The sequence below is a fragment of the Salarias fasciatus genome, chromosome 10 (assembly GCF_902148845.1).
Source record: "Salarias fasciatus chromosome 10, fSalaFa1.1, whole genome shotgun sequence".
NCBI classification, from domain to species: Eukaryota; Metazoa; Chordata; class Actinopteri; order Blenniiformes; family Blenniidae; genus Salarias; species Salarias fasciatus.
Window position 1 is genome coordinate 27,765,707 of NC_043754.1, and position 20,861 is coordinate 27,786,567.

General features: G+C 46.5%; 1 protein-coding gene and 1 long non-coding RNA gene across 8 annotated transcripts in view; both read left to right on the top strand.

Moving 5' to 3' along the window:
* The window catches only part of hlcs (holocarboxylase synthetase (biotin-(proprionyl-CoA-carboxylase (ATP-hydrolysing)) ligase)), a 50,563-nt gene that overhangs the window by 17,958 nt on the left and 11,744 nt on the right, over positions 1-20,861 (top strand). For 5 of the 7 annotated variants that reach the window (XM_030100945.1, XM_030100940.1, XM_030100942.1 and 2 more), the window contains 4 exons: positions 4,031-4,335; positions 15,387-15,454; positions 15,534-15,694; positions 18,921-19,035. In XM_030100945.1, the coding sequence (XP_029956805.1) occupies positions 4,031-4,335; positions 15,387-15,454; positions 15,534-15,694; positions 18,921-19,035 (649 nt within the window). Of the gene's footprint in view, positions 1-4,030; positions 4,336-6,489; positions 8,673-15,386; positions 15,455-15,533; positions 15,695-18,920; positions 19,036-20,861 lie in introns of those variants that run through there. The other 2 variants (XM_030100941.1, XM_030100944.1) reach the window with 2 other exon arrangements.
* LOC115395412 (uncharacterized) lies at positions 8,836-10,190 on the top strand. Its single transcript, XR_003932272.1, has 3 exons — positions 8,836-9,157; positions 9,393-9,475; positions 9,813-10,190. It is a non-coding gene; the product is annotated as an uncharacterized LOC115395412 (long non-coding RNA).

Here is a 20,861-nt window from a genome sequence, read left to right on the forward strand (position 1 = left end):
TTACTAATTCGTTCCCACGAATTACTAATTCGTTCCCTCGAAATAATTAAATCGTGCGCACGAATTACTAATTCGTTCCCACGAATTAGTTATATCATTCATATACTGAACAGTTCAGTAAAGTTGGCAGCATATTGACAGATACGGACTTTCAGTCTCAATAACTCTTTAACAAAATGTCAGTAACATACAAAGGGCGCCTGCATCCCATCGTTGTGAGGTGGACGATATGCTACAAGTTCAGTTTTATTAAAAATATCTATCAAGCAGCAGAAACAATATTGATTTCAATCAGCACCCGGTAGTGCTGCGGGTTTCAGGGACCGTCTACAATTTACAAGACGCTGCAACAGTGAAGACAAATAGCTCAAAAACAAACAAACAAACAAAAAAAAACCCCCAACAACTAAAACAACAACAAAAAAACGTAATACCACCACTGGGATTTACTACAGTGTCACCATAATCGCTACAACCTTCATTTGTCTCCTATCAAATTTATTGGATATGGTATCTGTCTTCACTGTTGCTGCGTCTTGTAAATTGTAGACGGTCCCTGAAGCCCGCAGCACGACCGGGTGCTGATTGAAATCAATATTGTTTCTGCTGCTTGATAGGCAGATATTTTTAATAAAAATGAGCTTATAGCATATCGTCCACCTCACAACGATGGGATGCAGCGCCCTTTGTATGTTACTGACATTTTGTTAAAGAGTTATTGAGACTGAAAGTCCGTATCTGTCAATATGCTGCCAACTTTACTGAACTGTTCAGTATATTGTAATGACTCTTGAGTCAGCATTAGTTAAATGTGCTGTTGCACCATTTTTCCTGAGGGTGGCACTCTAGGATTAGAGAGGTGGCTGAAGCCAGCCTTTTGCTGTTGTTCATGGACTGTTGGAAAGAGTTAGTTTTTGAGAGATCGGCGTGGGTTACGGCCGCAACAGTAGCCCTGTGTTGCTGTTTGTTTTGCCTAAGTGCAATAAAAAGAGCCGTGTGGAACGACCTGGAGACGTCTGGTGCTTCGCAGATTGCAGAACGTTACAATATGAATGATATAACTAATTCGTGGGAACGAATTAGTAATTCGTGCGCACGATTTAATTATTTCGAGGGAACGAATTAGTAATTCGTGCGCACGATTTATTTATTCGTGGGAACGAATTAGTAATTCGTGGCCACAATTTAATTTTTTTTTTACCATGTCATGTCCGGGGCTCCGTAGACATGAAATACTGTTCTGCACATGTTCTATCCGCAAGGAATCTTGGTCTTTTGAGTCCACAAACTTGTGATCCAGTTTAATTGATACGACGTAAATAAAATGTGTGGAAACGATCGTTCAGTTCTTCTCTTTTATTGAAAAAACGCTGCATCGCATCAATGAACATTTGACCACGTCTTGCCGGCTCACACTCTTCTTCTAACAACATGCAGAGAGCCTGCAGCCTGCAGCCTTCTTCCTCTGTGGTGTCTGTGTGAAATAAGGTTGAACATGCAAACAGCACACCTAGTGGCAGGAAGTGCAAATGCAGTCATGGCGTCGTCTGTGTGCCGCGGTTTGAATGGGGATAGAAGAACTCGGCGGCCGCCTCGGGCGCAGTGTACAGGGTATGGGTGGCCGTTTGTGCCATACATCGCCTGGTAGAAAACGCCGTTCAGAACGGCGCTTTTAACGCCGAGCGCCGCCAGGCGCTTTTGGACGCCTTGCGCCGCCACGCGCTCCATAACATGCTAATATTCTCCTCCCCTGAAGTTTCACCAGCCAGTAAAAGGTATCGGTCTTCTTTTTAGAGGCACTTTTTTCCATATATGTTTTATTGTCCACATGACGTTTGATATATTAAATGTATTAAAATATATTTTTTCCCTTCTAATCAATTTTTCAAAACTGAAATGTTTAAAAATAAATCTGAGATTCTCTATGTCTATGTTTGTCTGTTACAACATTACATTCTCAGTACAATTCAATTTTTGAAATAATATCTGAATGCATGATTAGAAGAATTATTTGAATATTCATTTGGCAGTAACTGTCAGGGATGCTGAACTACAAATCTTCACACTGGTTATGTGGCTCCCGCTTGATTTATTATGACATGTTTTATTTTGTTACTGATTATATTTTTAATAATAAATCACAACATAAAACAACAGTTTAACTGGTACAAAGGCACAGATAATTATTTCACTTATAAACATGTTATTTCTGGCTGCAGGGACATTTTATCTCAATGATGCAGTCATTGGACACCATGACATCTGGGGAGCCACCAAGCAGGTTGCTGTCAGAGAGGAACACTGCTTTTCCTGGATCGTCACACCAGTGGGCTTCATGTAATCCTCTTCCGAAGTCACAAGCCTGGGGTCAAAAAGATAATTTTTGCGCAATGTCTATGTGTGATTACAATTTGTTATTAATAAATAGAGGGAGAGAAGGAAAGAAATATAGGCTCAACCCTTCAAGATTTCTTTGTTTACACAAGACCCCTTTGTTTTGTTTTTTTTCTATCACAGTTAGATCACATTTTGAAAATGTGATCTAACTGTTTCAAAGGTTAAAAAAAAAATTCCCTGTGGGAACATTTACAATCCTTTTGTCCTGTTCTGACTATTCGCAAACTTTAGCTGCTCTGAAAACATGTCAGATAAGTAATTTTTTGAACATTTTCCACCCCCTAAGTCTCCTCATTGAGCTCACCCCTGATCAAAAGTATTTATTTTTTTTATTTTTAAACATTTCAGTTTTGAAAAATTGATTAGAAGGGAAAAAATATATTTTAATACATTTAATATATCAAACGTCATGTGGAAAATAAAGCATATATGGAAAAAAGTTCCTCACTCAGTTTTAAAGCGCCTGGTGGCGCTTTAAAAGCGCCTGGCGGCGCTCGGCGTTTGAGACGCCGGAAGGCGTTTCAAAATAAAAGCGCCTGGCGGCGCTCGGCGTTAAAAGCGCCGTTCTGAACGGCGTTTTCTACCAGGCGGTGTATGGCACAAACGGCCACCCATAACAGGGGGGGCGCTGTGACCGGACAAGGGGCGCCCCGACCCGACGCTCCGTGTGAGCACTGCTCTGCGCCGCTCCGACGCTGCATGTGAGTACCGCGCCGCTCAGCACCAACACCCGCCCGTCTCTTCTCGTCTCGTGGACTCAATCTCGTGAGACATCTCGTCTCGTGGAATGTGTGTCTCGTCCCAACCCTACTGATTATCATGTCTTCCTTCTCGGCTGGATTGTTTGAAACTGTTTATCATATAGCTGTTTAAAAATATTCCTAAAGTGTCATTTTTCATCCAGTTTTTATGGTCGAAGAAATGTTGTTTCTCCAGAACCCAGAGGGATATGGAATAGGGATGGGCAAATTATAAAAAAAAGAAATAAAAGACTGAGTGTGAAACCTTTTTAATGGATTTATGGTGAAATGTTCATGTCTGCAGGATCATCCATAGAGCGATCAGACAAGACTAGATTCAGTGAGCAGGATAACACTGAATAAATAGGTTCATCAGAATGGCAGAGCCTGAACATTCCCCATGCAGAGACAGGAATGGCTCTGCCACGGTTTGATGTTACAGTGAAGGACGTGGCAGTGTGAGGTTGACCACAAGGGGGCGTCAGAGCTGCATGTTCTCTCCAGTTCATTGGCTATAACCTGTCTGATATTCCTTCTGTATGTGAGCTGGAGTTGTAAAACATTTAGAGAAATGGAAACACACACATGCATGTCATGTTAAGCCAGGTCCGAATGCAGTTCATCGACTGGACTTTCTTTCAAAATAAGGCTAAATGCATCTTAAACATGACTGGCTCAGGGTTTGCACAAGTCGTGGCTCAGTATGCATCTCAGTAAGTTGTTTGGCCCATCGAATAATGAGTTTAAATGTTTTGACAGCCTGAAGCTGAGATGTGTTTGGGCAGCGCTTCGTCTTCCTGCAGCATCAGCAGAGTAATCCCCGTGACGGTGGAGCTGGGTTTGGAGCCGGTCCAGATGGAAGCAGCCCTGACGAGCTCCTCTGTGTTCACCAGGACTGTCGGAGCCGAGCGGTGACGTGGCTGAGAGCTCGACCCGGCGGCGGCGTGCTGGCGTTACCCAGGGCCCGCCTCAGGATGTGCTCCTGCTCAGAGCTGCAGGACCCCGCCGGCCCGACCCCCGGCCCGACCCCCGGCCCGACCCCCAGCCCGACCCCCGGCACGCTGCCCCTGCTCACGGACTCCCCGAGCCCGGCTCAGTTCAACATGGAGACCTATAGGAGGAACCTGAAGACCAAAGCTCTGGGACACGTGCTGCTGTACGCCGAGGCCGTCACTTCCACCATGGACCTGTTGGAAGGGTACGTGGGCACACACACACACACACACACACACACACACACACACACACACACACACACACACACACACACACACACACACACACACACACACACCCCTCTGAGCCTGCTCAGTGTCAGTCTGTCTGCTCTGAAGAAATCATTTGTGCTAATAATCATGGAAAAACTGCGGCTTGTGTTGCATCGATGAAGCACAACAGTTTTAACTTTCGGAGCAGGATTGAGCTGTTTTCCCAGTTTGTACATTTTGGTTTTGACTTTTTTTTATTTCTTGACTTTTTTTTTAGCCATGTTTTGTCTTGGTTTATCTATTTTCATCTTCTGAGCGTGTTCAACAAGCCGCTTCAGCTCAGAGGCTTTTTGACGTGAGTGGACAGGATGGACAGTCCTGGCTGGCCGAAGTTGTCACTGTAGACGTGTCGGGTTTTCCTTCCGTCTTTATCCTGGAAAAGAGCCGTGTTGCCTCTTGATAGAAATAAGTGTAGAGCTGATAGAGTTCACTGGTGAAGCGCTCAGACAGGCTCTTTGACAGAGTTATAATCATCACACTGAGATGGTCCGGCGGTGTGTGCATGTTCGTGCTCAGGCTGGAACTAATTTGGCAGCCATGTGACCCGCCGCACCGCCGCCACAGTGGTGGCTAATAGACGTCTTTGTGTGTTTCCACACATGGAGAAGCCGGTCGGTCCGGGAGCAGCTGGGAGCAATTAAAACTGTCATAAAGTTTGAAAAATGGACGGCGGAGCAGTACTGAGCTGATTGAAACAGACAGTGTTGTCATGAAGGTTATAGTGAAACTAAAGCAGGGTGAACCAGCAGGCCAGAACCCAGACCTGTTCCTGCAGCTGTTTCCAGATGTTTCTGGGCCTTGATGAATGTGGCTACGATGGAATGTCTGTTTTATTTCCTCAAACGCTTGTGTTTATTAGGAATTCGTAATACTAATTATTTGGAGGGCAGTTCAGTCTTTCTGTGGAGAAAATGAAGAGTGAATTCGATCGGGTCGGAGCCTCTGGAGGTTTTCACACGTTTACATTTAAAGGTGGCCACATCACTGCTTATGTTGGATAAAACACACCTATAATTAGAGCTTCTCACTACAATAAAATCAGCGCACTCCAGGTTACCCTGTCAAAGACAAAACGTGTCAATTTGAACCTTTCACTCAAAGCTTAGGATGAAAAATGATCACATTGTGCCAATGAAATGAGTTCAGCCTCCGGGAGGAACGTCCTGTCTCAGCGTCTCTGCCTGCTGACGCTCGCTACATGTGTCTTCCAAGTGGGACCGTGTGTGTGTGTGTGTGTGTGTGTGCGCGCACTGTGAGTTTTATGTCGATCAGATTATATTGACTAATTCCCTGAATGCTTTGTTGTCTTTCGTCACATTTGAACTTATTGGCTAAATATACAGGGTGTGCTGAATTATTAGGCCAGCTGTGTTTCTGAGGATTAGTTTTACTATTGAACAGCAGCTCTATTCTCAATGAACACAAAAGTCTCATAAATGTCAAAGCTGAATACTTTTGGAAGTTGGAGTGGGGCTTTTTCAGTTTCAGAATCTCAGGAGGCTATCTGTGTGCAGGTGACTGTTACTGTGCAGAATTATTAGGAAACTTAACGAAAAACAAATATATACCCATTCACTGATTTCTTTTTACCAGGGAAACCAATATAACAAGTCAGAATTTACAAATCTACATTTCTGGCATTCAAAAACAAATGAGTGACCAATAGCGCCACCTTTCTTTGAGAGGACACTCTACAGCCGCCATCCAGAGACTCTGTCAGAGTCTTGATCTGTTCACCATCAACCCCAGCCTCCAGACCCCGTCCAGAGGGCTGGACTGGGCAAGCAAGTGGCATCTCAGCAGCTTCACGCTTGATTTTCCTCACTTCGTGGGCGGTTATTATGCGCCTTGTTTTTTCAGCACGCTGCACGTTGACTATTTTGAATGGAACACTTGAGTGTTTGATGATGATGATCACGCCTGAAAAGCTTGGCGATTTGAAGAGTGCTGCATCCCTCTGCAAGACATCTCACTCTTCTTGACTTTTCAGAGTCTGTCAAATCTCTTCTTCTGAAGATGCCTAATAACTCTGACACCTGACATAGGTTGTTGATGCCATTAGGCCACACCCCTTCTCATTACAGAGATGACCTTCACCTGGTGTGCTTCACTGGCAGGAGGCTCTCCAGCCGGCGCCACCTGGAGGAGGACAACATGCAGAAAGAGGAGGATGTGGGCAAAACACTCATTTGCCTCATAACTCTGCACACCCTGGACAGACATCAGCAAACAAGTCAGATCCAGACAGCGTTGGAAAGTTACTTTTTTTTTTTTCAAATATTTTTATTATTTCCTTCACATGAAAAAAAAAATGCTTGGTTTACAGAGCTTTGTCGTTCTATACAGAGTACATTGCGCGGAAGTGGCTGTACACCCCCCCCCCCCCCCCGCCCCTCCCCCCCTTCCCCTTACCCCCCCCCCAAACAAAAAAGAAAAACAGAACAGAATCCACCTCGTCCCACCCACCATCCACCCACTGTCACTGCCCAAATGGAATGTTCATTTCAGGAATGGGTACAAGCTCATGAAACTGGGTTTAAGTAATTAAAGAGCTTTAAATGCCTTCAACAGGGGGGCCATGTGTCCTGAAAGACACCAGGAGTTTGTTTTAATGAGCATCTTATCTTTTCTAATTTCATCCTGCAGCCACTGACTGTGCAAAGGAGAAGCGTCCTTCCATTTAAGTAAAATGGCATGGCGTGCTAATAGTAAGGCAAAGGCCAAACACTGTTTTTTAGAGGAGCTAAGACGATATTGTTTCCCAGGGACTCCAAAGAGAGCTGAGATTGGGTCCGGCTCAAGCCTTAAACCTAACAGCTGAGATAAAGTGTTAAAAATTGTCCTCTAAAAGTTGTCCAAAAGTGGGCAAGACTAGAACATGTGGCTAAGGGAGGCCTCTGTCTGCCTGCATCTGGTGCATAAGGGGTCAACCTCAGGAGACATAGAGGACAACCTGGCCTTGGAGATGTGTGCCCTATGCACAATTTAAAATTGAATTAATCGGTGGCGCGCACAAAGTGAAGATGAGTAGACTGATTTGAGTGCATCAGCCCAGACATCCTCGGTTATGATGGCACCCAAATCCTCCTCCCAGGCCTTTTTAAATTTGCCCTCTTGGGAAGTCTTAAGTTCTGAAATAATATTGTGCAGTTTGGAGATGAGGACCCTTGGACGGCTTCAGTGATAAAATTGTATCGAGTGAGTTTGACAAATCGGACAGCATCTGCAGAAGAAAGTGTCTGATCTGAAGGTTGCGAAAGAAATCAGACTTTAAAAGATTGAATTTCTCTGTCAACTCTGTAAAGGATTTAATGGTACGGGATTCGACCAAATGTGCAAAACGAGTGATCCCCTCTCGGTGCCATCTCTGAAAGCCCATGTCTGTTGTAGAAGGTTTAAAGAGTGAGCTTACAGTAGGACTCCAGACAGAGAAACTAACAAGGCCGACATGTTTCCTGAATTAACCCCAGGTTTTTAACAAATGTTTTACTTCAGGATTATTGAGTTCTTTAATTGGAAGTAAGGCAGAACGTGCATCGGCCAAAGGCGAGTTACCCGAGGAGAAGTCTAACTCAGTCCAGTCAGGGCTTGAGGCTGTTCGTAGAGGGAGGACCAGTACACCAGACATCTCAAAGTGGCTGCCCAGTAATAAAATCGGAAATTTGGTGGGACGAGACCCCAGCATGTTTGGCCTTTTGAAGATGTGTTGTACTTAACCTTGGTCGTTTGCCTTGCCATAAATAGGAGGATATGATCGAGTCGAGTTGTTGAAAAAATGAATTGGGAATATAAACTGGCAAGGTCTGGAAAAAATATCAAAATTTGGGAAGAATGACCATTTTAACAGAGTTCACCCGACCCACGAGAGACTTTGATAAAGGTGACCATTGAGATGTCAACTGCTTGGTCTGATTTAACAGGACAGACGAGTTCTCCTTGAACAGATCCTTGTTGTTTTTGGTAACCGTTACACCTGGATATATGAACTTATTTTGCTCAACCTTAAAGTTGAAGCTAGAAAAATCTAAGGCCCTTGCCAAATCATTTATTGGGAGCAATTCACTTCTGCTGATATTGAGTTTATAACCTGAGATAGTACCAAAGTGATCTAATGGTGTTGAAGCATTATTAAGTGATTGCAATGGATTAGAGATATAGAGCAAAAGATCATCCGGGAAAGTTACTTTTAAAAAGTATTTAGTTGTAGTTACTCCAGCTCAGCTCTCAGCTGAACGCCGGAGTAGGAAAACCCAGCTGCTAGCTCGAGTCAGGATGGGGGGGGGGGGGGGATGAAGGTGGGGGGTGAAGGTGGGGGGTGAAGGAGATGGTGATGGCAGGGGGTGGGGGTGGTGGTGGGGGGTGAAGGTGGGGTGAAGGAGATGGTGATGGCAGGGGGTGGGGGTGGTGGTGGGGGGTGAAGGAGTCTTTGGGTGGGCTTTCACTCCTGTCTCTTATGTAAGGTGTCATCAGTCTACTGAAACATGGTTTCTCGTTGTGAAGGAAACATGGCTGCTCTTGTACGTCTTTGGCCTTTGCTCTGCTGGAGCTGCTGCTCCAGAGGAACAGTGGAAGGAGTGAAAGCAATCGACAGAAGATCACAACTCGATGAGACGAGTCCTTATCCAGCTTCATGTGCTTCTCTCTTCCAGCTGCTTTTATTCAGCGTCTGTCTGCCGTTCTTCTGGCTGGGGATTGGGTTTCCTGTCAGTCCGGTCGTCACAGTTGATAGATTGTTCTTTTTTCTACGTTTTGGTAAGCTGCTGTTTATTTAAGCAGGTCAGCAACATGAACATTTTTATTGGTGGAGAAAGTGTGGATAAGAGGCTGCAGAGGCCGCTTGGCCGGTCCAAAGAGTATAATGATTCTTTTCCTGTTCTGCTGAACTTGATCCTTTTGCCTAGAGCAACACTTCCTACATGCCATTTTTTCATCGAGCTTCAAGCTCATGAACGTTTAGGGATTATTTATTCTTTTCCTTGTTTTTCAGATGCATAATTGGCAAGCAGCTGCGATATGAGGGATCAGAAAGTTTCTGATTTTCATCCTATCAACATGTGGAAAGTAACTTCGGTTTGTGACTTAAGATTTTTTCTTTTTTCACTTTTCAGCTTTAATTCATACACAGAATAGGACATTAGCACCTTGACACCTCTGACACAAAGGGACATTTCCAAGTCAGCCAATCACTGTTTGTTTTGACAAGCAGTTAAATATCCAAACTGACAATCTATGGAATTAGGTTCTGTTTCTTGTAAGAAATACATACCACTGGAGAGGTCTCTTTTTTTAAACTGCAGCAAAAAAGTCTTACCATAAAAATCAAATTGGCCCAATTGACCTTGCATGCCCCACCTGCAATTACAAAAGATTGTAAGCAGATGCCTGAATGTCCTCATGTCTTATTCAGAGGAACATGTGGTGCAGCGTCTGACTTCCAGCTGGAGAAACGCTCTACACTCCAGCTCTGGCCTGGTTCAGCAGGTGACTGCAGAGGATCAAGTCCTCCTTACGTCCAGGAGCGTCCAGACTGTCTGTCTGTCTCTGTGTCTCCGTCTGTCTGTCCTCCGCCCTCCTCTGTAAATGTCTATTGATCCTGACTGCAGTGAAGCATTAGGGATGCGTGAATCACAAAGAAACCAACATCCCCAGTATCTGCTTCTCAGAAGACTGACCGGTGATCAGTGTTTCCTAATGTTTGTATATTTTAATGTTTTAGTTTTGTGTGTCTGTCTGATATTTATTTGCTGCTGCACAGGTCTCTCTTGCAAATGAGACCCTTGTTCTCAATGGGATAACCTGTATAAAAAAAGGTTAAATAAAATAAAATAAAAAAAAAGTAAAGCTATAGCGCAACACATTTTCTTTAACTGTCCCAATATCTTTTTCCTTTTGATTGGGTTATTTATTCCTTTTACATTGTAGGTAATTAGATTAAGTGTTGTCATCACTATATGAGGGAGAACCGGAAAATAACCCGACACTGGTTATAACTTTTCATTTTTTTTATTTAAACAATTATTCAAAGCTGTCGCCTTCACAGTAATCCCCGCTGGTTTGAATACACCGTTGCATCTGTGTTTTCCAGCTTTAAAAGGCGTTTGAAAACTCGTGTGTATTGATCCCGTTCAGTGCGTCTTTCGATTTTTGTTTAACCTCCTCGACGTCCTCAGATCTCCGCCCCTTCAGCTCTTTCTTCATTCTTGGGAAGAGAAAAAAGTCACACGGTGCGAAGTCCGGCGAATAGGGCGGATGAGGCAGCAGGTCATCCTGTTTTTCTCCAGGAACTGCATTACGTGCAGGACCCGGTGCGCCGGCGCGTTATCGTGGTGCAGCCACCACTCGCCATCCCGCCGAAGCTCCGGAGCTTCTGCCTCACTGCTTCTGGGAGCCCCTCAGGACCTGGATGTAGTGGTCCTGGTGAACAGACTGCCAGGCGGCTCAGACTCGCTGTGGACGACCCCTTTCACATCCAAACAGCAGATCAGCGTGGCTTTTACCGCCGACCGGGACTGGTGTGCTGTGTCCGGCCGAGGGGAGTCCGGGTGTCGCCGCTGGCTCGACCGCTGCTTCGTCTCGGGATCGTAGGCGTGACGCCAGGTCTCATCCGCCGTGAGGACTCTGCCCAGCGGCCCAGGATCCTCTTCAGAGTGCTGGAGGATTTCCCGGCACACATCCACGCCGGCCGCCCTCTGCTCCGGAGCGAGGACGCGCTGCGACCCGCCCAAGCCCAAATCCTGGGTCAGGATCTCCTGACAGGAACTCCACGGAACCCCCGTCAAGGTGGACACCTCCCCGATCGTCCTTTGCCCGTCAGCCAGGACCACGGCTTTCACCTCGCGGATCTTCTCCTGCGTGCATGAGGATGCGGGTCGTCCGGAGCGGGGCTGGTCTTCAGTGGACATTTCGTCCCTTTTAAAGCGCCATCCCATTCAGAAACCTGCGTTCTCCCAGGGCACCGTCTTTATACGCCTCCTGGACCATGCTGAGTGTTTCTGACGCTGTTTTTCCAGCAGAAAAAAATCTGATGCTTGCGCGCTGATCGCGTTTAGTGATGTGTTCCACCATTTTGTACTTTTCCGAAGAAGCGGGTCCTGCTGTGCTGACGTCGGCGCTGTGTGTGTTTTCCCTGTGGAACTTTGTGAGACGATACTTTGCAGAGATCTGCACAAGAACATGCTGTAGCGAGACTGAACAACCAAAACTCTGAAATCATTCTTGTTTTAGTTTTAGAAACACAGTCTGGTTTCTTTCCGGTGTAGTATGGAATATGGACCCCCTGGAAAATGGACCCGGGGTCCAGATTCTGCTGCGGAATATGGACCCCCGGGTCCATATTCTATGGGGGGCCATTTACAATCTTACACCGGTACCCCCTCGTATTTATGAAACCTTTCATTTTGAAGAAGTGACTGTCCAGTCATGTGGTTTCTGCCCCTTTCAGTCTGCACACCGAATGATGCCGGTTTAGTTCAGTGGAAGAACATTTGCCTTTCACCTAAACTACACCTTTCATCTCCTTATTGTCAGTTTTCCTTCTGAATCAACCAGCTACAGTTACTTTTGCTGAAAAATATTTTTAGTTATTTCTGCATTTTTAAGCAAACCTATCGTTATAACTCGTTAGCAAGAGGGAGAGCAAGACATGTCGGAGCACAGACGTGTTGACACACTGGAGTGTGTGTGTTTGGGATGGGGGGCTGCGGGATGGTGGATGCTGGATAATAATAATGACGGACTGCTCAGGCCTTGACTTGTTGTGTGAAGATGCGTGTTGCGCCTCCACTGCCTCAGCTGGCCTGTGGTAATGGAGCATTGATCACTTCCTGATGTGCTATTTGGAAAGGATCATTTCAAATGTTCCTCAGTAAACAGGATTAGCTCAATTAATCACATTTACAGATTAGCCCCCCTATTGATCATTCCTTAGATGCTGCTGGATGTGATCAATGCAAACACGCTTAGGCACTGCAAATCCTGTTTCCTGTTTCCAAAATGAGCACTGATGGCAGAAATAATCTTTTAATCTGAGATATTTTAATCTTGAAAGTGAAATGTTTTTTTTTATGTAGAAAGGCTGACGAAACATAAATGGCTTTTAGAAAAATTGTATTTAAGCTGGCTGCTTCAAAACCCATGTCTTTAATTACAAAGATGAATAAATGTTTGGTCAGTGAAAAGATCCTTTTCTTTCATGGTGACCCGGATTAAGACTGCTTGGCAGTACTCTGGTGTGTGTCCTGACCTGCTGAGTCTGGGGAGGTCACCTTGTTCCTTCACTGCCCTCCCAAAAGGACCTGATGATTTAGGAACCCTGGAATATTGAAGAGTATTTCAGACTGAAGTCAGAGCTGCAGATCTTACCATGTATGGGAAGGAATGTAGCGTCACCATTTCTCTTTTCACTAAATTGCTACACACACACACACACACACCAACAACATGTGCGGTGTTCGGTGTTTAAATGTCAGCTCTCACAGAACAGTTTGACATGTTGAAGCCGTGCAGCAGGATTCATCGTCCATCCATTTTCTACACCACTTTATTCAGGTTTCTATTAACAGTGAGCGAAGGCAGGTTCACCTAGACAGGTGAGCAGTCCATCACAAGACAAATGAGGGGAGACACGCACATACACACACACACACACGCACGCACACACACAAATTTAAAGATACCACTAACCTCAGACTCATGACCTTATCACAAAACAAGTGTGAACCACTTCACCAGCACACAGGTTTAGGTTGTAATCATTCTTCATGACCAAAGTTGTTTCTCTGATCTGTAGTGGGACAGACGCTGGTGGCTCGTGTGTTTTGACCACATGATGCTCAGGCTCCTCTGTCTTCCTGTCCTCACACTGTGTGGTCTGAAGAGACTGGTACTCCACACATCGACAGGCTGTTGCTATCGTGTGTGAAGGGATGAGAAAGAGTCCGTGATAGTGAGGCTTTCCGTTCACCTTGTGGTCGCCTCGCTCATTGTGTAGGCTTTGTAAATAAGATTAACTTTGTGGAGGAATGTAATCATCTCGAGCATTTCAACCTTGAGCTGATGACTTGAGTACACAGGAACAGATGAAGACCCATCTCCACAGGGTTTCTGCTCTTTTATTGACCATCTGCCAGTTTGTAAGAGCATTAAAACCCCTTTCAGACTCCAGCAAACATGCCATAAAAAAACTAGAAAGTCCCCCGTTAAACAGAGGCCTCGTCAACAGAAGACTTTGTCTCTTATTCCATAGGTGAAAATGCTGTCGGATGTAAAGCAGTGACATTAAACTAATTATCATCACACCAAAGCTTTTACCTAAAATTAAAGTACATGAACTCATGGCACTTTAGGAATGAAAACTACCTAAAATAATCATACTTTATTAATCCCTGTGGAGAAATGTCTTTATGGAATAGACAGCATGGCACTCTGGGGAACTGATGGGTGTAGGGGCCTTGCTAAGGGAGGTGGTGGGCGTAGGGGTCTGGTTGACAGTTCATGCTGGGACATGTGGGTGTAGGCCCATTGCTCAGGTGGCATATGGTTGTGGGGGTCTTGTTCAGTGAGCTGGTGGCTGTAGAGGTCTTGTTCAGTAGAGTTGTGAGTTTAGGGGTCTTGGTCAAAGAGGTGGTGGGTGTAGGAGTCTTGTTCACAGTTGATGGTGGGACATGTGGGTGTAGGTGCATTGTTCAGGGGGCATATGGGTGTGGGGGTCTTGTTCCAGGATTCGGTGGATGTGAGGGTCTTGCTGAGGGATGTGGTGGGTGTAGGGGTCTTGCTGAGGGATGTGGTGGGTGTAGGGGTCTTGCTGAGGGATGTGGTGGGTGTGGGGGTCTTGCTGAGGGATGTGGTGGGTGTGGGGGTCTTGCTGAGGGATGTGGTGGGTGTAGGGGTCTTGCTGAGGGATGTGGTGGGTGTAGGGGTCTTGCTGAGGGATGTGGTGGGTGTAGGGGTCTTGCTGAGGGATGTGGTGGGTGTATGGGTCTTGCTGAGGGATGTGGTGGGTGTGGGGGTCTTGCTGAGGGATGTGGTGGGTGTGGGGGTCTTGCTGAGGGATGTGGTGGGTGTAGGGGTCTTGCTGAGGGATGTGGTGGGTGTAGGGGTCTTGCTGAGGGATGTGGTGGGTGTAGGGGTCTTGCTGAGGGATGTGGTGGGTGTAGGGGTCTTGCTGAGGGATGTGGTGGGTGTGGGGGTCTTGCTGAGGGATGTGGTGGGTGTAGGGGTCTTGCTCAGGGACATATGGTGGTAGCCCGTCCTCTGTGGACTTCTTGGAGTTCTCTTCTGCCCATTGTTGGTCCCAGGCCTCGGTCTCGGCCCGTGGGGCTCCGGCGTTGCAGCGAGGTGTTTCCTCTACTGGAGTGTGATGAAGAGGTTACCAGTGAGATGACCGAGGACTGCCCGCAGGACGGCAGCTGGAAATAAATCTGTCGTGATGAGCAGTGACCCCTGTGGCATCGATTGGTGACCCCTGTGGCTGAAAACTTGTCACAGTTCTTAGGTGTTAATGAATTTGTGTTAGACTTTCCTGTGTCAAACCCCTGGATGTGTCTGCTTTTTGTTTTGTTTTTTTTTTTACTTTTGTAAATAAATACATTCATAACTTTGCACAAACTGCATTGAGTGTTTCTAGCAGAGAGTCAGCAGACTTCTGAGTTCAGTCAGCCCTTCGTGACAGGAGTTCAAACACCTTTTCCTAAGAATCCAGCCAGCTTCAGCTGATCTGCTCGACCCAGACTGCATCTCTAAAACAAAATCATGGTGACCTGTGTTTGTTCATTGCCCCGCAGAGGGCTGCTCCTGACGCTTGGATCATTTGGAGATGAATAAATGTAAACTTTGCGTCATAGAGGTAACTGGTTCAAAAGGAATGTTTTTTGACAGGATCAGTCAGTTTGCACTGCAGTTTCTCAAATGTCAAAGGACCAGAAAGCTTCCAGTAGCTGCAGCTGTAACCCAATGAGTTTTGATCTGTTCTTGTTTCCTGCAGTCTTTCTCTCCACTTACCAAAGGATGAGAGTTTGACAGCAGTTGCTGATCGTCAGATCCAGGGAAGAGGTCAGTCCTCCTCCATAGCCGCCACCCACACAGGGCCTCCAGGGGCTTTTCTTCTTCATCAGTGTTGTTCCCACTGCAGGTCGGGGCAGGAATGCCTGGCTCAGCCCCCTGGGCTGTGCCATGTTCACCGTGTCGGTCCAGGTGGAGCTGAGCTCCCGGCTCGGACAGAGGATTCCCTTTGTGCAGCATCTTTCTGCTCTCGCTGTGGTGGAGGCCGTCCGCACACTTCCTGGATACCAGGTACCGTTCACCAGCCTCTGCACACGAGTGTGTGTGTGTGTGTGTGTGTGTGTGTGTGTGTGTGTGTGTGTGTGTGTGTGTGTGTGTGTGTGTGTGTGTGTGTGTGTGTGTGTGTGTGTGTGTGTGTGTGTGTGAGATGTTTGAATAGTGATAATGATTGGATTCACGATGAATGAAACGATTTTAAGACCTGACAACACCAAAAAGAGTTTGGTGATATTTTCCAGGTTATTAAGTACAAATTGTTTTCCTAATAATCTTGCCCTATTTGCAAGACAAACAATAAAAATATAAGTTTTTGTGAAAATGGACCTTCAGGCTGCCTTCATGCCAGGCAGTCCGGGACGGGGCTCTCCTGGTAGGGGGGTGTGAATTATCACACCTTGCTTCGCTCCTTCTTGCTGCTCACTGGACCGTCGACCAGAAACATGAACAATGGCATGCAATGACAGCAGCTGCTCGTTAGGAGGCGCTGTTGGTCGAATTGAACACTGCCCACACAGGCAGAAAAAGAAATCCGGCTCATCTGATTGGTGCGGACTGAAACTAGAAGTCCCTACCAGCAGCCGGCTGCTGACGGAGTTACATTTTGTTCATGTTGCTGAAAAACCCGGACGTTTGAGACAGGTGAGGGAAAAAAGTCCAGAGGACGAGGGAGAAGAAGCTGTTTGTGCTCAGATCACTTTGAGGGAGTCTGTTTGGATTTTCTCCAGACTCTTGAAAGAAGAACTGCGGTTCAGTGGTTAACAGATGAAGGCTTTTCTGGACTCTGTAGCCCTTCTTCCGGACCCTTTAGCCACAGGGAGGATGGACTGTCCCAGACCAGCTGATCTGGGGACGAGGGAGCCGCATCTCCCCCCAGGGAGGGAGACTGATCACACAGCCCCGGGGGGGCAAGTCCAGGCCGAGGGTCTCCTCTAAACCAGAGACCTCACAGCCCCGGGGGGGCAAGTCCAGGCCGAGGGTCTCCTCTAAACCAGAGACCTCACAGCCCCGGGGGGGTAAGTCCAGGCCGAGGGTCTCCTCTAAACCAGAGACCTCACAGCCCCGGGGGGGTAAGTCCAGGCCGAGGGTCTCCTCTAAACCAGAGACCTCACAGCCCTGGGGGGGAGCAGGTCCAGGCCGAGGGTCTCCTCTAAACCAGAGACCTCACAGCCCCGGGGGGGAGCAGGTCCAGGCCGAGGGTCTCCTCTAAACCAGAGACCTCACAGCCCTGGGGGGGAGCAGGTCCAGGCCGAGGGTCTCCTCTAAACCAGAGACCTCACAGCCCCGGGGGGGCAAGTCCAGGCCGAGGGTCTCCTCTAAACCAGAGACCTCACAGCCCTGGGGGGAGCAGGTCCAGGCCGAGGGTCTCCTCTAAACCAGAGACCTCACAGCCCCGGGGGGGCAAGTCCAGGCCGAGGGTCTCCTCTAAACCAGAGACCTCACAGCCCCGGGGGGGCAAGTCCAGGCCGAGGGTCTCCTCTAAACCAGAGACCTCACAGCCCTGGGGGGAGCAGGTCCAGGCAGCGAGCCTCCCCCAAGCCAGCAGGCCAAGCCACTGGCTCATGTACCTCCAGCCTCTTTTAAGACCACTGAGCTGAATGTGGTGAACTCGTTTTGGTCTTTTGATTCCCGTTCTCAGATTCCATCTCCAAGAAGATGAATGAATTCACAGATTCTGACCCCCAACATCAACAACTCCAACAAAACATCCTTCACACACAAATCACACCTATTTCCCATCAGTGTACACACACACACACACCCCCGACCACACAGCCCCAGCGGTGTTTTGTAGCTGTTGTCCTCTCAGCTGTCCATGGAGCTCTCTGACCACAAACAGCCTCATCACCCGAAGCAGAAGACTCGGTCAGTCTCTCCATCTCCTCCAGGTTTTCTCAGGAGGAGCTTCCTCCGCGGACGCCACACACTGGTGTCGGCAGGACGCTAGCTCGGTGGCCAGCTAGCTTAATTATTGACACAAACTCTGGAAATAAATGGGTTTTTTTCACAGAACCTGTTTGAACAAACCTGACAGGGCTGAAAACATCAGTCTTTCGTAATGATCCTTTGTTTGGTGTCATAAACACGTTGAGCTTGTTTTATGTCTGATGTGCTGCGAGGTTCGAGGATGAATGACTTGTTTTTAGGAGACACACCTCTGAGTGCCGCTCTTTTCCTTTTCAAATCATTTACTTCATAATTTTCTGCAATTATCCCCAGGCGAGGCAGACATGCCACTTTATTCACATCCACTCAACACCCCCCCCCCCCCCCCCCAACAAGCTAGGTGGTGTTAAGGAAGTAAAGCATTAAATAAAATGTTGGGGCTGGAAAAGTAAAGGCTGTTAATAATGGAGTCAAGTACGACAGAATGTTGTGATACATAATATATTACATTCCATTGTTTGTGAATTCTGAAATTAGGTTGGAAAAGCTTCGCATGTCTTGTCAAATGTCTTGTCAGATCTTGGGTGAATGACACTTCCAGTTTCTCCACAGTTGCAGGGGATTAAGGTTTCATCTCATCTGAATTGGGAAGACAAATCTCTAAATATAATCTCTAAATATATTATTAATTCCAGTGGGATTTGAAGTCTTTCTTCCAGTGCTGAATTTTTAATACGAGCTGGTGTTTCAGTTATCTGCTGTCTTTTCACCTTGTCAGCAAATTGTTTCTGATCAGTGGTGAGGAGGTCATATTTTGTTTGTTGAAAAGTTGAAAACTCTTGTTATATAGTTCCAGTGCATATTGTTCCATATCTTAGATTTTAGAAGGTGAAGTTGTTCCCTCACAGATTGTCTCTTCTTGTTCACTGTAAATGAAATAATTTGCCCTCTAAGCTTTGAGACCGGAGACACCAGGGTGGTTGTTCTTTTCAAGAAAAAATCTCTTTTGTTTTTCTATGAATTTGCTAAATTCATCATCATTGGCCCAAAGTAAACCAAGGTTTGCTGTTTCCCTTTTAAAGCGTCCTGGAAACAGCCTGAGAGCATGAATGGAAACATGAACTTCCCACAGTGTTCGTTTTGCATGGACGAAGTGTTGCTGGTCGTTGTCCAGTTGTAGCTGAAGCACACGTTTCTGTGGAAGGAAACAGATTACACACACACACACACACACACACACACACACACACACACACACACACACACACACACACACACACACACACACAAATGGCTGCAGTGTCCAGTGGAAGCAGAGAGATGTTGACTGGCTGCTGGGTTGTGCCTCCATCAGGACATCGACCTGAGGGTGAAGTGGCCCAATGACATCTACTACAGTAACCTGGTGAAGATCGGAGGAGTTCTGGTGACTTCCACTGTCACTGGATCCACCTTTCATCTGCTCATAGGTAAATACACAAACACTTGATTTCAGCCAACGCAGATGTTTAAGGATTCGGCATGTGCAAAAGATGAATATCCTCATCAAATCCCAAATTTAACACAGTATCATCAAAGAGGAATTGAAAACCTGATCAATTGTTTTTCTATTCTTTTACCGTCATGAATATAGATTATTTGAGTTTGATGATTCTGAAATTCTGTTGAAAACAGAGGCTTCTTCCCATTTGTGCTCATACTACCTGACATGTCTGTGAATTCAGGAGGAAAGTCAGCTGTTTTTATTCTGGGTTATCAGGTGTGAAAGCTTGTCATGAATGATGCTCACTCTGTTCTTCTCCTCCATCTCCCGCCTTCACATGACCCTGCTGTTGACGCCATAGAGATAGAAGAAACGTCCATTTCAGTTGAAAGTCTTTGAAACACAACATTTACCGGACACGCACTGTGGACCTAGGACTTCCTTAAAACTTATTTTCTGGACCTTTTACATTTGTAATTGAGATCCCCTGGTTTAGAACCAGGCCCAACAGGCTGGCACACTTTCCTGCGGGGTTTAGAGCATGGTTCCAACAGGCTGTTTTGTGTGTCCTAAAGTGCTCCACAGGCCAGATTACGTCGTTGTGAGGGCTATCAGAGGAATTTTGTGGTGCTGGAGAGTCATTTTTCCAGGTCATCACAGATAGTCTGTCATCAAGCCAATGGTGATGCATGTGCCGATTTTGGTGAGTTTTTGCACATTCTTAGTCTGTGAGAAAGACCTTCCCCCGTCCAGGCAGTGAAACACCGTCACGCTGTGGCATTGTCATTAGGGATGGCCCGATATCACCCTTAGCTGATGGCCAATTAAGGACTGCCGATTTTCTTGAGCCGATATTTAGGGCCGATACTGCTTTTTCTTCCTCAATTTGCATAAAAAACATGACATGATAACAAATATTACAGGTCTCAAGCTTAAAGGTCTAATACAGGATTTTCTCGAAAAGACGAAGCCAAACGTCTGTTACTCACCTTTTGAAAAATGCGCATGCGCCAGGCCATCCGCTCGGCTCTCCTGCTTCTCCCAGGAAACGCCTATAATGGCGGAAGCGTGCGAGCGCGTCCTCATCTTCCCCGGGCGTGCACGGCTCTGTTCACAGTTTCTGTGATCCGCCTCGCTCATAAAGCTTGTTTTCCGAAACGGTTCCAGTTTCATGATGTCAGACTCGCCATCGGTCAGTACTAGCTCAGAGGCTCACGGCTACAGAAACACTCTGAATGCACGTGTGCAACACGTAGAACGTGATTGGGAGCGAGCACACAACGGCTTGACGAAAGCAGCTCGTCAGAATGATTGACAGGCACCCACCAGTTATTCTGATGATCCACCCGGAACTCAAAGCAAATAGAAAATCCTGGATTACACCTTTAAAATAAATATTTATTGAACAGTAAAAAATCCTAACAGATTTGTTCAACTTTGTTGTGTTTGGTACTTTTAAAGGAGAACTATGCAGTTTTTGCTCTGGCGCTCCCCGTACTGGTCTTCTGTGAAAGCTCACTGTCGTAAACGTTCTTCACATCGCCCCCGCGTACAGAGACCGTCCCACTCCCGTTTCCTTTTTTTACACTCGTCAGACAAAGGTTTTTTCTGTCTTTTTGATTCTGCCATCCATTAGCACCTAAGGGTGGTGTTGCTAACGCTAGCGAGGGTTTCATGTTTGTTTTACGCGCTTTAATAGGCTACTTGTCCTCCCGTATGAGCGCCGTAAAGCAGGTTTGCTCTCGCGAGATGTAGTCGGGTCGGATCCTCTGAACGTTTGCAAGCGCTGTTTTCATGACCCAGACCCCGGGG